General features: G+C 40.5%; 1 protein-coding gene across 1 annotated transcript in view; it reads right to left on the reverse strand.

The window, feature by feature from the left end:
* ZNF652 (zinc finger protein 652) overlaps window positions 1-17054 on the reverse strand; it is a 40541-nt gene that overhangs the window by 7783 nt on the left and 15704 nt on the right. Inside the window, exons 2-3 of the mRNA XM_063136455.1 lie at window positions 6771-7893; window positions 195-342 (exon numbers count right to left, since the gene is read on the reverse strand). Of these exons, the coding sequence (XP_062992525.1) occupies window positions 195-342; window positions 6771-7676 (1054 nt within the window). The 5' untranslated portion in view covers window positions 7677-7893. The remainder of the gene's footprint in view (window positions 1-194; window positions 343-6770; window positions 7894-17054) is intronic.

Consider the following 17054-nt stretch of genomic DNA (forward strand, 5'->3'; position numbering starts at 1 on the left):
CAGGGATTGCAATGCCTTGTGGGAATGGCTAAAGGCATAGTATTGGAGAGGAGGCTTATAAATAACATTTGTCTATTTATGAACACAGGAGGTACTTGCAATGCTATGGGGAAGTACATTGAACAGCCCCAGAATCAAGCAGCAGAGACATAAGGAAGCCCAATATTGTGGACATATGGGCAACAAAAACTCACCAACCATGTGCTTTCGCACGTGAGCCATGGTGTAGAATTTCTTTTCGCATATCTCACAGGAGAATTTTTTCTCTGCATATCCATGGACAATCTTGATATGCTCATGGAGGGACCATAGCTTCTTGAATGATTTATTACAGGAAACGCACTGAATGGATGGACGGGACAAAGAAGCATAATTCAAATGGCTTATTTCAGATGGTACAAGGCAGCTATAACCCAAATGAAGCAAACATACAAAGAAGGAGACCACAATCATAGGTACATTATTATGTGGCAGCTATCACAGACTGTAGTTTTCTGGATTTCTTAGAACTCAAGATTCAAGTTCAAAGAATGAACTTACAACGCCACCTATTGGTCCCTTGAAAGCAGAACAGCAGCTACATCCATATTTCAAAAACCTAGTGGGTATGCAGTGGTTCAATTCATCTGGTTCTGGTGGAGGAAAATATCTTCTAGCATTGGTGCTAGAATAGGATTTAGATTGATCTATGATAACCTGACTCCTATTCGGTGACTAAATAACCTTGCACCCGGCACATTTAGGAACAATGATATTCTGACAGAAGTCTAGAAATATAATGTGACCAGAATGGATTATTCAGAGTGACAGATATTTGCATTTCTTAGGTTATAAACTGAGAGCCTGATTTGGAACTGAGATGAAGGGTGGGATAGAGGAACCAAGACATTCAAACATTTTCCCTTCTATCAAGGATTTATAGCAGGCGACACTTAAACAGGATAACTGTCGTGACTAGGCCTGTTCCCATTAGGGTGGGGGAAGGAGTTTCAGGCTATCAATCGGAATGAAGCAGAAGAGACAGGGGCAGAAACGTTCCAGCCTACACGGGAAGTGGGGGAGGTGATTCTCCCAGGCTCTTCACCAGCTGGGGATGAACCTTCGCCAGATCTTATCAGTGAAAACGTTAACTCACAATCTGTGGGAAATCAGCAATCTTTGGAGGGGGAAGGAACTTCAGAGTGGGCTGATCCTAGAGACCGCTGCAGACTCAAATGGGCGGAGCTAAAAGGTGATCGGCTCAACTCGCTTCTCGCCAAAGGCTTCTTCAGAGGAATCCTCCTTGAAGTTAAATGGGGCTTAGGGAAAAGGCTTTCCCTCTTGTAGAAAGGACAATTGTCTCACTTAGTTTAGACAACTGTTAGCCTAGAGGAAAGTTCCTAGGGTTTAAACTCTCTTGAGGTGCAAAGAGATGTTTATTTGCAGAATAAAGCTTTGTGGATTACTTGACAGTCCACTTTATTGCCTTACACTTCGGCAGGAGGGTTTGGAAACATGACAATAACTTGAGTTCACAGTAATGAGACTGATCCCTGGTTGCAAAGGGGACCAAATTCTAAAGAATCCTTTTTTCATTAATTAGTGGTCAAATAATTATTACTGATTTAATAATTTATATCCTGCTTTCCTCCATTAAAAATGGACCCAAGCTGGCATGTAAAGATAAAATTAGGTAACAACTGATGCACTTGTCATGCAAATAAAATACAAGATGCAATTTTCATCAACTATCAGACATTATATGAATTGGGAATGTGCATAGCCACTAATAAATCTTAGCGCAACCTCTACTGGCTCAGTTATGCACATGGCTAATGGACACTCTGTACTCAAAGAATTAAAATTCTGTATCAAGAAAAATTGAATTTTGCCATTTGTAATCAATTATAGTTTGTACAAGCTGAAGAAATACTATTTTAAAAAGGAAGGCAATTACTAGGAAAAAGTATGAAATGAGCCCTGAAAGTTTCTAATTCAACTCCTGGCACTGTGGCTGGATTCTTCAAACGGATTAGCATACTACATAATCCAGATTAGTGCAATCCAACTTGTGACTCTCATCTAATTTACTTGCTTGCTCTTTCCCATCCAGACTGGGAACTACATATGTAGACAGAAGCTACAGGAGTTCAATTCCAATTGAAGAGGGCATAAGTTTTTGGGGCCAGAGGATTGTCCAAGCTAAGAAAGGGTATAACAACAAGGATTTGGAGCTCATGAAGTGAAACAGCAGGAACATCTGTGCCTCAAGCCATTGGGCTCACACATGTCAAAAATGTCACATGCAGTTCATAGTTTGGATAGGTGCAAAATCAGAACGTGGCAGAGGTCTCCTTGGAGGACACTAAGCAAACACCCCACCACCAGATCCCAACAGTGATAAGGAGCACATGGAATGCAGCAACTACAAACCCACCATAATATTTGATGTATCCCTGATTCAAAGCAAGATCTGATTCTTTGACCATGGATTCTATCCCCAGGGAGTCTAAGGACTACAAGCCCTGTACATCCTCTTAGCCACTAGACAAAAGCTGAAGAGTAGACCCACAGACAGAGCATCTGAAGGTTTCCCTGCAGTTCTGTCATCCTTTGTCACAGATTGTAAATATTAACATAATCAAGATAGTTGGCTCTAGAGTACTGGAATCCTCAGGTCCACAGCAGGGAGTCGCTACTGCACAATCTTGCTGATGTTGATCAACCTGTTGAACAATTAATCCCACAAGACTCCCTATTTCCACGTTCATCTATAGATCTCTGCCTGGGCTCCTTGTAACAGTAGTTTTGACCAAAAGTCTGCCACCTCAAGATCCCATAACCACAGAAGAAACTAATCATAGTGGTTTATTGTAATTCATTGTCCATTATATTATAAGCAAATTCAAAATGCATATAAAAATATACTGAGCAGTTTTATCCAGAACATTCCAATTGCTTTAAGCAATAATGTCAGCATCTAGTAATAGTTTGACCCACAATGTGCCAAGTAGCTCAGGATGAACTTCAAGTAGTTGCTTGCCAGTTACAGGTAAACCCGATTCATGTTTACTCAGAAGTCCAAATTCAATGCAACCAAGCAGGGTTTTCTGATTTAAATCATTATATAACTTTTCATGTATTTGCTAAACAATGGTTCAAAAATGACCACTATATCATGTAAATTTACAGCTAAATAATTATTTTCACTGTTTCATTTTTACAAACAGGCCCTGCATCTCTTGGTTGTACTGTATATAGTTTGCATAATTTCTTTTTTTATTTATAGACTGAATGCCTTTAAATATTTCCATACAGGGTTTTTCTTATGACCAGCACTCATGGCAATTTGTGAAGTATGGGAACACAGGAACCTGCACACACTGTAGAATTTGGTCTTATTTCTAGTGCTGTTCCTTTGTGCTTCACTCTGGGCCCAGCTCCATCCTCACAAAAGCAGACAAAAGGCAAATGTACATGAATGATAAATAGAAGCAAAGGTCTGCCAGTTGCTGAGCAGACTTAAAGCAGATACTTTCATAAGGTAAAAATAAAATGTTGGGTAGGTAGACTGTAAATATTCATACTTAAGAAATGAACAAATGCAGAAAATTATGGTGTATAATATGCCAAAGACAGACCATACCCTGATCTCTAAGAACAATGTTATCCATAAGTGAAGATTTTGTCCAAGCCTGACTTAAAGATTTTGCACTGTATGTTCTGCATCTTTTCAGCAATGCTCCCAAAAATCATTTCAGTACATTATGGATTTTCTGAGCCCGTTGCAAAAAGTATCAAAGAATTATGTATTTTCATTTTTAATTTTTTTTTACACAATTAAGGTGTTTTTCAGTGAAAACTATTTATTACAGGGAGGCTGCAACATTAAACTGCTGAATTATAATTTATCAAGAGGTTCAATTTTATTTCCTGTGGCTTGAATCAAGATTAATTTCTTTTTATCACACTACATGTATTTATCAGCTTACCAATGTCAAGATGTTTGTTTTATCACCAACACTGCTTTTGAAACAGTCACTGTTACTGTACTCACTATCTGTACTTTCTCCATTTCATTCCCATCTTAACTCTGTGTTCACAATTGCACCCCCTATCCCCTCAAAGATGTGCAACTTAGGATAACTCTTCATACATCTGATACTATTGATACTAGCTCACAAAGCTTTATGCCATAATAATTTTTCCATCTTTAAGATGCTACAAGACAATTGGTTTTGCTGAAACAGACCAAAACAATTGCCCCTCTAGAAATAGATACAGAACAGCTTTGTCCAGGAATCCATGGTTTACGTATAAAGTAGAAGTTGCAAATCTCCAGGTAGAGCGCTACATAAGGGGTTCATTTATGGAAAAAAAATTAAAGTTGTATTCAATTAAAACATTTCAGATAAAAGGATTAACTATTATTTTAAGACCGTTTTCCACATTAACGTGTGTGGGAAGACACCAAAGAATGTGAAAGTATTTTCTTTTGATATATCTCATTTTAGTGAAACCCAGGAAATAAGAACTATGAGGAAAGGCTACAACGTGTGGGGCACTGTCAGAATGGCCTGCTGGACGGAGGAGACTCGTCAACTTAACAGTCTATCAGCATTTTAAAAAGCTATTAAGAGTGATCTCTTCCGGCAGGCCTATCCAGTGTACTTTATGATGTTTTTAAAATGATTTTAGGATGTTTTAACAATGTATATTATGTTTTAATTCAGTTTTATGTATTTTATAATTACTGTTGTTCCCCGCCTCAATCAGAATGGAGAGGCAGGTAAGAAATTATTATTATTATTATTATTATTATTATTATTATTATTATTATTATTGTTGTTGTTGTTGTTGTTTAGAAAGATAACAGGTCAACAAATTCATGGAGGAGAAATCATTGACCCAGTTCACAAATCACCAATAACTCAGTTAACAAACCACAGGTTGCTGAAAATGCAGCAAGGAACAAATATACATGGGTTCAAACTCTGTGTTGTTCATCCCCCAACAACCCAGGGTTCCAGGTTTCAAAGTCACATGACAATCCAGAGATGGGGCATCCCTGGGTTGTTTATCGCAATGGACATTGGCGTGTGCAGATGGGAACAAGCACACACGCTCTCTCCCACTGCATTTTCAACAATCCATAGCTTGTTAACCATGGTGACATGTGAACCAGGTCAAAGGTTACTACTTGTGACAGCTATACACAATCTCCAACTTCCATGGCAGCATGCCGCTGAACATCAGCAGTTGGGCTGTTGCACTCATGTCCTGCTTGTGGGTTCTCAAAAACATCTTGCTTGCTACTGTTGGAACAGAATATTGGACTAAATAGGTTCTTGGTCTGATCCAGCAAGGCTCTTATGCTCTTAAGACCACTTTTAATATGCTGATTACTAATGGCACCAAATTGACTCACTAGCACATTCCCACTTTTATATATTTGTCCCCAGTTTGCTTTCATAGCAGAGAAGGAATCCATTTATCTAAATTTCACCATACAGATTTGACAGGCCTTATTTTTGGAAGTGCAGAGAATTCAAGACTGACTGTGTCAGTGGCACACAAGGTTTGAGTGCTTTGGAAAAAAAATCATACGTGCTGGATGGCAGAAATGCAGATTTTGCTTCTTCTGATTCTGAGTAAGTACACTTGAGATGAGCAGGGGGGAGGAGTAAGAATAAACCCTGAGCAGGCTTTAAAATCCCTGCCTCATCCCATTGTGATAAGAGCTGAAGGTCTAACCTGCACAGCAATTTGTTCCTTCCCTGTGGCACCCAGAGGAGTTTCACCCTAGATGAATTCCTACACGGTTCTGTAATGACTAGTAGGTAGAGCTAGATCTACTGGTAGATGTCTGGATGATTTCCAGTAGGTAGACAGTTATTTCTGACTCACAATTAATTAACAATAGCAATGACAAAATGACACCCCCCCCTAAATAATACTGCTGAAATGGATAGAGCTTGGGGTAACCAGGAGTGTGTGTGTAAGCACTTTGAGCTGCATTCAGTTCTGATACTCAAAACAAATTCTTGGGCTCAGAATCGTTCAATTCTAAGTGTACATCTTTTGCACAAGGCTCCAATTGGTGGATCTCAAAGTTCTAGTAAAAACAGAATAGATCCCGCAAACCTGAAGTCTGCCCACCACTGCAATGTGTACACAAATGTAGCTTTCACCACTGCTATAATGTGTACACACATGTAGCTTTCACAGCATGTGGATAAAAGCAAGAAGCCAGCCAGTATATGTGTGGTTCAGATACCCTTCCACTGTTATAGATTATGATGTTATCTCCTGCCTTCCTACATGGAAGTGATATCCAAGTAGAAAAATAGTCGAGTGAAGTAAAGCCTAGTCTCAACCCTCACCCTAAGTGCTCACCAACTCAAAGCTTTCCCCCTTCCTTATCAAAATATACTTTGTGACAATCCACATTTTGCAAGCACTACCCAAATACTTTAGCCTACTCTTAGAATCTGAACTGCCTCGGAGCAGAGCAAACTCATCTGGAAATCAGCTTCTGCTAACCAGTGCACATTTGGCTACTGATCTTCAAATTCCCCTGCAGTGTTGTGTAGAGAAATCCTAACAGCCAGCCATTATGCCCTCCCCTCCCCACATTCATACAGAGTAATTTACTTGAGTGTGCAAAAGGAAATGTTGATAGAAGTAAAAAGGCTTGGGACCTTGTTCTTCTCAAAGGATTTCCCCCCTTTCAAAGTGTCCAGGGGACAGCAGAAGGTAGGGAAATCTGGCAAGCAGGCAAGAGAACCTACCTGAATGTTTTTTTCACAGTCTGTTTGCTGGTGAAGGGAGAGCTCACTTTCTAGAACAAATTTCTTCCCACACTTGTCGCAGATCTGCATGCGCCTGTGAGTGACGTTCATGTGCTTCTCCAGATACCAGCGTGTGTTAAACACCCTGGGGCACTTCTCACAGGTCAAAGTCTCCTTTTCTTCACACTTTGATTTCTGCACAGGTGCCTTGGGCTCCTTTGCAGCTTTCTTCTTACGCTTGGGGGGCTCAATGCTCTTTCTACGGCCCCTTGTAGTTCTGGAAGTAGGGGAAGTTGTGGCGGCTGCAGCAGATGCAGCTCTCCTGGTCCTCCTTTGTGCAACACTATCTTTCTCCTCTCTTTGCTCTTTTTTCTTCTGCCTCTCATTTTCCTCATCATCATTACTGTCTTCAGTGGCCTCTTCCTCCCCACTGTCACCCTCCTCTTCCTCACTGCTGGTCTTAAGAACAGCAGTTTCTTTGGATTGGGAGGGGACCCCCTTCTCCCCTTTTGATACATTTAATGTTTGGTTGTTAAGGTTTACCTCTACTATTATCTGCTCCCTTTTGTAAGTCACTTCATCTTCCTCCTCGTCTTCCTCCTGCAAGTCGTCAGAGTTCTCTCTGTCTTCTTTCACGGCTCGGACCTCTCCTACTGTTCTGTCCTCCCTGAAATATGGCTGCTCCTCTCTTTCATGGAGATGTGGTTTACTTGCTTTTGGGTCCACCAGTACAGAGTAAGGACTCCCAGACTCCCTTTTGTACACTTTGGTGGACAAATCAAGTTCCTGGCTGGCACCGTGATAGAAAGTGGGTGGCACTTGACCCCTGTCCTCTTGTGCCATCCCTGCTACATGTGTGGTGCAGTTTTTAGCCATCTGCTGGCAAGAGCTGGCTGTTTCATTCATGGGGGCTCCCGATTCATTGAGCACCTTGTATTCCCGAATACCAATGAAGTAACTCCTCTGGAACAAGATGAATCGTTGGAAATAACTAACACATGACTGCCTTTGGGAAGCAGAGTACCAAAGCACGTGTAGGTCATGGAACTCTGGTTTTACAGCACGAGGACATCAGCAGCAGTTCACAGGAAGAAAGCTGCCAATCAACAGCTGAACATTTTGTCTAGAAAAGAAGGAGAAAATTAAGTCAGTGGCTTAAGCATAATTGGAGGAACTTATCCTTGAAATCATTTATTGCCTAACCTAAGCAGAATACAGGATTTGCTGCGCAAGTAGTTCACCATTTTCATTAATATTGGCCTATTCATCTTATTGCTGGGAGAGCAAAAAAAAGGTTTAATTCTTTTGGCAAGAACACACCTTTCATCTGATTCTCAGAGCAATGGAAGGCCCTGAAATAAGAGTTCCAGAGAAATGGTTTCATTTAATTTAAAGATAGCACATAGCAATTGATTTAAAAATGGCACGTAAGAAATAGTTTCTTCTATCTTAGTCACCATGTTCAATGGTACAATGTTCACAGAAATCAACATTGCATTCTCCAAATCCAATGTTTCTAATATCACTATTAACATGCTTGCCTATTCTAACATTAAAGACAACAGAGTTACAACAGATGCTACACAATTAAACTTGATTAATTACGAGGTTGACGTGTTTCTCAATTTAAATGTTTAATCACTCAGATTAATTTTATATTTATTAAAAGCTCTTGCAAATGCTAGTTTACCCTCCAAAGGAATTTGGCTAGCAAAACAAGTATTAACCAAAAAGACTGTATGCATTCTTTGAGTCTGCAACTACACAATCAAAACACAGAATTTAATATATAGTGCAGAACTCTGCATATCCTGAGAATCTTGGTTTTCATTTTTAAGATGATGCTACCTCTATAGTTGCAAAGATCATCTTAAAAACTGCTGGATGGTGCCTAGCCCAATGGTGCCCTCCAGATATTTTGGACTACAACCCTCCATAATCCTCAACCACTAGTCATGCTGCCTGGAGCGGTGTGACTTGCAGTCCAGAACATCAGGGGGAGGGCACCAGGTTCCCTGCCCATCCTAGTGAATTAGGAACACAGAAAGCTATCGTTTATCAGATCAGGCTATTAGTCCATCTAGCCCAGTACTATCTAATTCAATCGGCATCAGCTGACCAGGTTCTTGGGCATGGCTCTTTTCCATACCTGTTACCTAGTCATTTTTACTGGAAATGCCAGGTTTGAACTTGGGACTTTCTGCATGCAAAGCATGTACTCTACTGCTGAGCTATGAAGGGAGAGTGGAAGTGGGTGGAAATTCCAGAGGTACGGTATGGGACAGGCTTTCAATGCCCTTCATAGTTGAACAAATTCACACATATTTTCTTAATGAACCTAGTCTATTTGTCTTGTAGAATTTGGACTGTGTCATTTAAAATGTGTTATGCTACATTTCTACAGCTCAAAGAAAAAGCCAGACTTCTATTCATAGAAATTATCACAGCAGTTTATGCAGCTAAGTACAAACACACACACACACACACCACCACTAAAATTATACAATAAACAGTATAGCAAAATATATAAGACTGAGCAAAGCTCAGAGGCAATTTTCAAAAACCAACTGAAACAAACATTTATACCAGCCTTCTAAAAGCCAGCAAGGAGAAGGCTGTGTAAATGTCTCTCAGAAGAGAGCTTCACAGCATCAAGACTGCTATGGAAAAGGCCCTGTTCCTGGTAGAGGCTGATCTATCCTCCTCATAAGATGGAATTCAGAGCAGAGCCTCATCAAAAGTGTTGAGGGGAACCTGGTGAGATATTCTGCGAGAATGTTAGGACCCAAATTGTTTCGGGTTTTCAAAGAAAAGAACCAGCACTTTTGAGTTGGGCCTGGAAATCAACTGGCAACCAATAAAGATGCTTCAACACAGGTCAATATCAGTAGCCCTTTAAGATTTAGCCACTTTTTTTAAATTCCGTATCAGTTTAGGCTGCCTCGTTCTGCAACAGCCAATGTTTCCAAACTATTTTCAAAACCAGCACCACGCATAAGCGCCTGGCAATAGTCTAACCTAGAGGTAACCAAAGCATGAATGACAGTGGTCAGATCCAGCAGCAAATTTAGTCAGCTTATCAGCCAAAGGCACTCCAGGGCACAGCTTTAATCCAGAAACAAGTCTGGATCCAACAACACCCCTATGCTACAAACCCTGTGTTTACAGTGGAGTGTGACCCTGTCCAGAATAAGCACATTTTCAGTCAACTGATCTACTAAGTTCCCTGCTATCATCAATTGTATTATCTGGACTGAGTTTAAGTTTATTCACCCTCATCCAGTCCACCAGTAATCGAAGACATGCATTCAAAAACCACAGTTTTTGTGTTTTGTAAAAAGATGAAAAAGAACCAGGTGACATCAGTGTAATGAGATGTCTAAGTGGTTTAATAAGGCATACATCACAGACACATTGGGCTAACCTGCTTTCATCAACTTATGTGAACATTCCAAGCTACAAGACCATTCAGCAATTTTCTATATAGGCTGTAAGAATATATGTAGGGAAAATAACATGAAAGTCAGTCCCTACACTCAACAGGATAAAGGCATGCCTGCTACAACACCATCCAGGCAAAGCCACTCTTTGTTAATGCTACAGAGAAGCACAGCAGAGCAACAACTCAAATAGAGGAGCAAATGGAAATGTTTGGCCATGTACCAGACAGGGAACCTCCGGCCAGGATATAATGCGTAATGGGTAAGCCACATAAATTTAGGGTCCGGCATGTACCAAAAAACAACTTCAGATTGTTACTACCATCTCTTCACTTCAATAACTGCAGCATTAAAGAGATGCTTACATGCCAAATAACTTTCTTGAAGTACACAAATGGACAAAACAGCTTAGATTTTTACCTTGAAAATAAATCATGCTACGTAATGCTATACTCAATTGCTCATTTCCAGATCAGTTACCATATAGCTTTTATGTCTTAGAGCGTATGTGTGCCAAAAAATGCATTGATGAATTATGCAAATAGATTTCATTATTGAGGGCAGAAGAAATAGTACACGTGCATGCGCTTCACTAGCAGTAAACAGTGAATGACTAAAAACAAACAAACAAACACCTGAAAGAGCATGGAGGTTGGGTACAGTTGGTATTCAAAGCTGAGAATAAGCTACTCATAGCATTGGGAGAAAGACAGGGAGCGAAACAAAGTGATCCAGGCCAAATCATCTAACTGCACAATAGATATACTTCCATAGGAAAAGTAACTCATACAATTCTCAGTATTCTTCAGCTGGCATGGCTGACTGGTAAATGCTGGGAACGGAAACCTTTTTTTCAGTCTAAACATACATAGGATTGCACCCTAAAGTATATAATCTTCTTCTTTAACACATTTCTTCTTTCAGTATTCAACAGAGTACCCAAGAAGCTATGATGTAGCAGTATAGTTCTATTTGTGCCGTAGTCTCTAGTCCACCAAGATGACCCAGTGAATTACCGCTAAACATATGCACTAGACTGGGGGACTGGGGGAATGCTAGACGGATCTCTAATCCGATCCAAAATCCTTACATTTGAAGTCACTTGCACAACTTTCCCATTGGGCTGATATGCATGATCAAAGCAAGCCATGGTGGCTTGTTGTGAGCCTACAATAGCCCATAGGTTATTTAACCCTCCAAAAAGCCATGCTGCCCAGACTGAGACAATCCAATAATCTGCGACTGGGTGGTGATCATGCAAATTGTGCCTGGCATACACCATGGCTCACAATAAGTCACAGTGGCTTGTTTTGATCATCCAAACTGGCTGTGTTCGGACAACACTTTGGTGTGAACTCCACCCAACAGATTTCTAGCATGCCGTTTTAAAGCATCACGGTAAAAGTTGTCCATGGGGTGGAATTCACCCGCTATGTGGGGTAGTCTTTTCTCCCCACCCCCTCTGCCCTTCCCACTGAATGGTGGCACTAGTTCCCACTTACTATATCAGGATGATGCCATTCCATGGGAAGGGGTGGAGCGGGGGAGAGAGCAGAAAGACGTGACGCGCCTGTCGCCCTAGCGACAAGCAGCTACAGCACAACTCCCTGGAAAATGGATCCATGTGCTGAAGGAAGAAGGCGATGGCCTTAGAGGATGGATCCATTTTGCTGTGAGGTGCCACCACTTGTTGCTAGGGTACAGCAATCTTCAATGGGATGGACTCAGTAAGGATGCCCTACTGTAGGTTGCTGTAGCTGCGCTGAAAGGAGGAAGGGTATCTCTCGCAGGTTAACGATACACATTCTTTACGCATACACACCCCTGCGAAGCATTTGGAGATCAACGCGAGGGGATGGAACAAGCTCAGGCTCTCATGAGAGCATCAGGTAAGATCTTTCCATCCCCTCAAGCCAATATCTGCATGGATTGCTGGTCAGGGGTGGGCGAAGGGATGTGCACATTCCTGGGAACACGTGGGGCATCGCGAATGCAGCGCCCCACCCAGGGATGGCACGATCAGGGCTCCCCAGGTGCATTCCAGCACGGAATTCTTTCCCATGCTTATCCTGCTAGGGAACAGTAGCAGGGGTTTCTGCTGCTCTTGCCTGGCAACTCTGTAGACATGGGGGAAACTCGTTTTGTCCAATCAAAAATTCCAAAATGAGCTGTGTTCCAGTGCACAGGATTCTAAGACTTGAAAATGAGCAATTTTAATCCAAAGGCAACCTAAAAGTCACTCAGCCAAACTATTATCCCACCCCAAAGCTATACTATAGCAACTTCAGGGAAGATGGATATTTGTTATCATTACTACAGCACTGGCAGGGAGAGTTAAAAACCCTCTGCACAGTCCTGACCTTGAATGCCCTCTCCAGCTACTATTTAACAAAAAACCTAGCTTAGACGTATTCCATACATTTAACTTATTGTGCAGTTAATAAGTTAATTATAATAATAATAACTTATTGTCCAGTCTCCTTTATGAAAAAAACCAGAACAATTATTTATTTCACAGGGCTGTTGTAAAGATAAGCATAAAGCAGCTGGCACATTAATAGTGCAGTATCTTCTATGATAACGTCTTAGATGTCTGTGCAACTGTGTTTGGAGAATCTGTAAGCTTTTGCCTACAAGAAGGTCCCCCTGAATACCATATTCCCCATGGAATACCAGTAAAGAAACAATCCTTCAAGGCAGAGTGAAGTGCAACTGTGACTCCACTTGGCAAGTCTTCTACCTATGCTCTGACAGCACATGCAAAAATCTGGCAGCTAAGAGTTCTGACAGCTGAGAGTTACATTTAGGCCTGTCAGGTAGCTTTAAAAGGCCTCAAGAGACACCTGCTGGAAAAAGGTGATAAACCTGGAGGAAGCAAAACCTAATAGAAAGAAAGGTGGGGCAAAACCAATTGACATCCATTCACTTACTCAGATACAGTGATCTGGTTTGCACGACCACTGGAGCCCACTGTGGTTTATCAGCCATGGTGGATTGCGGTGCTGTGGGTATCAGGTTGACAATCCAAGCCTCAGCTGCAGCGGCTTCTCATTACGTGCAAACCCAATAAGGGTGGGTTGTTGGAATGGTTGACAAGGCACCCAGAAAGCATGGACTGTTTTAGGATTACAGGTGGCTTGTCAACCACCCACCCTCACTGGGTTTGCACGTAACAAGGAGTTACAACATACACACACACTCAACCCGCTGCACCCTGAATATTCAAAATGGTGGCTGCCAGTGCAACAAGAAGTCCCACAGTGAAATTCACTCATGATGGTTCTCGTTACATGCATACAAAACTGGTCTCTCTTTGTATTAGCTACCTTTCAATGTTCTTGGTAGATATATTCCTAATCTGGCTATAAAAGCCAGCTATATTCCTGAATAGGACAAAAGAAGGAAGCATGCAAATGAGAGGGTGGGCGAATGTGTGAGTACAAAGAGATGGAGAGAGGAAGCAAGAACGGAAGGAAGGAAGGAAGGAAATGTGTAATGAAGCTATTAGCTGGTGTGGATCTCACTAGTAAATGAACCTCACAAACCTAAAGTCTGCAACTGAAAATCCATACAATTGTGGAGGCTTTGAGGTCTTCACTCTCATTCCAACTTTGGGCTTTATGGGTGCTTCTGTTCTGCACCTGTTAAGTTATGGACAGACTAAACCTACTTTTCCAGTAAAATGCTGTACAACTGAAAGAGTATTTAGTGGATATCATGCTGCTAGTATCAGAAGGTAAACAGAAGGTAAGCATATCTGGGCTCTGCAAATTTAGAAATGGACACTTTTTGAGGACAATTATTTATCTTTATGCAATAGGTTTCCTGTCTGGCAGATCAGCTACCTTTGAAAAGCTATTTTAACTACGTAGAAGTTCCTATGAAATGGACTGCATAATAAAGGCTGCGGTCCGAAACACACTAAGTAGTAAGCTCCACTAAATATGGTGGGAATTACTTCAGAGTAAGTAGGCTTAGGATTGCAATGCAAGACTAGGATACTCCCAAGTTTTCATTTAGTATAACTTTTGGAGAGAAAATAAGCCAAAGGACCTACACATACTAAGTCCATATCAAATCAAACTGTATGCAGTTGTACCATTTTATTTATTTATTTAATTAGAACATTTGTATCCCACCCTATATCACTAGGAACTCAGGGCGGCATACAGATAAATTCAGAACAATGCAAAACAATAAATATTCACAGCTAAAAATGTATTAAATCATTAACAAACTAAAACCAGTAGGAAAGTTTAAAAGCAATAAAAACAATTATAACAATTTAAATCATGTGCAACCTTGGAGAATTTTAGCCTTCAAAGGTTTAATAAAAAGCCATGTTTTAACTTGGCACCAAAATGAGGCCAGTGTCGGCACCAGTTGGGCCTCCAAGGGGATAGTACTCCACAACCAGGATGCCACCACAGAGAAAGCCCTCTCCCATGTCCCATCATAATGAATATCTCGCGTTGGACACAGAGGGCTCCTCCCACAGATCTCAAATCTCAGACAGGCATATATAAGGGAGAAGTGCTCCCCCAAGTACTGACGTCCCTAGCCATTTAGGGACGTCATTGTCAACACCTTGAATTCCAACCAGAAGCATATAGGCAGCCAATGCAAATCTTTTAAGACAGGTGTTAAATGGTCTTTATAGGATGTTCCAGTGAGCAGTCTAGCTGCTGCATTTTACACTGCTGCATTCTACAAATTCATTTTGAGTCATGCATCACAAATCTTTTCAAAGAACTAATTACAGATGTTACAGCAGAAACAGTTTAATGGACTACAATAATTAAAAGCCTGCTTTTAATTTATGAAACAGTTTTCCCCAGTGAATGCATTTGAAAGTTCCACAAATATTATAATAACACTAAAAAATATGTGTGTATACAGTGATATTAAATACTCTCCAGTATTAAGCAACTTTGCACTAAAGTAAGTTAAAACAATCTATAATAATAAAAGAGGATGTGTGTGTGTTTGCCCATCAGCACCTCAGCAGCAAGAGCATGAAAACTGGGCACTTGAAACATGGCCTGCATACAGGACCCAAGTTGTGTACACCTCACAGTAATTTTGTTTTTAGAACACATTAATTAATTTTAATTTAAGTGTATCTTTGCGGTTGATGCAATAACATCTTCAGCCACTAGGTGCAGATTTCCCGAACTAGCACATATCTTTGCAGTCCATAGTTTGAAGCTATGAGGTGAGTAGGTCAAGGGGCAGTTCTGTCTCCTCCTCCCTGCTATGGGGCAGTTGTCCCAGTTAGGGAAATGGAGTGGACAGAACTCTCCCTCAGAGGCTACAGGGTACACCACGGCAGGGAAAGTGACTAGGGTTGCCAGCAGGCATGGCTTCACTCAGACAGCTACATAACTGTGCTTGAAGGCTTTACTGTATCAAACTAAGTGTAGTCCCAACCCATGCAAAGCTGGATCTATTCACTAGTTTTGTTATATTTATATTTCATGAAAGACTAGAGGCCATGGGAAAAAATCTCAATTTTGGGAAAATGGAAAAATAAGCATTATTTACTTTTTCAGCATGCTTTAAAGATCTAAAGTCATTTTGTTGCTTTTATGACAGCCTTCTCCAACCTGGGGCCCTCCAAGATATTTTGGATTTCCACTCCTCTATCAGCCAGAGGCAGTACAGCCAATGGTCAGGAACGCTGGGCACTTTGGTCTAAAACATCCAGAGGGCAACAGATTGGGGCAGGCAGCAGAAACATTCTTTCTGTTCCTGAAGCCATTTATGTATAACTTAGTTTTCTGATTAAATTATCATTATGTTTTAAAACATTTTAAAGGTAAACTCAGTAAATTTGCAATTATTGTCTGAATAGTTTAGAATTACATTAAATGATTGCTACAGCATCAGAAACACAATATTGTCAAGAACAAAACCCCAATTGTCAAGAATGCACATTTAATTCAGGAATGCACAACTGTGACTCTACTCACATCTTGGGAAACTGAGCATAAATGTCTATCAGTAAAATATATTTTAGATCAATAATTTTCATAAGGAATGAAAGGAATAAACTATGCTGGAAATCTTACAGAGAGGATTAAGAAAAACATTTTCCCCAAAGGCTTCATTATTTCCAGATATTTTACATCTCTAAACTTTCTATAAAAGTGTTCTTATTACATAGTTTTTAGAAATCATTTTGCAGGGAGTAAAAGCTGGGTAACAATAGATAAAAACTTTGCCTTATATTCTAAAAGAAAATGCTTCATAATCCAAAAATGTTCAATTTTTTAGAAAAAACCCGAAATGGACCTTGGAAAAACGACATGGTTTTTTTCTGAATATTTTTGGGCTTTCACATCTCTTTGTAGGAGCCACAGTATCCTAGTAAGGCTTAAGTATGACACAAAGCTGTTAAACATTTAAATTAGACCTCAGGGGAAATTATGCTTATCAGAAGACTGGAATAAAAGTAACAGTTTATGAGGAAACTATTCATGCTGACCCCTTCTATGCTTTTTATGATAGAGAAACTCATGATGTGTTTTTTAAAGAAAACTTTCTGACCTACTTTAAAAGGAAATCAAACACTTCCATTCTTGACCTAGTAAATAAACAGGCCAAACCCAGTATAATAGTCTATCTCTCACCCTTGGGTAACAATATAATTAAAATAAAGATTTCAAAGTTCTTTGTCCACCAATACATAGTTTAGCATGATGAGAATGACCTGTGGCTCACATGCTTCCACTCCCCTCTCTTCCACGTGCGAAGGAAGGAGATGAATGCTTCTATTTTCAATTACCCAATCTCAGAAGGAAGGGGAAACTGATTTATTTAAATTTGGGAATGGAAGCTTTCA

Source organism: Elgaria multicarinata, chromosome 11, assembly GCF_023053635.1.
Source record: "Elgaria multicarinata webbii isolate HBS135686 ecotype San Diego chromosome 11, rElgMul1.1.pri, whole genome shotgun sequence".
Taxonomy (NCBI): domain Eukaryota; kingdom Metazoa; phylum Chordata; class Lepidosauria; order Squamata; family Anguidae; genus Elgaria; species Elgaria multicarinata.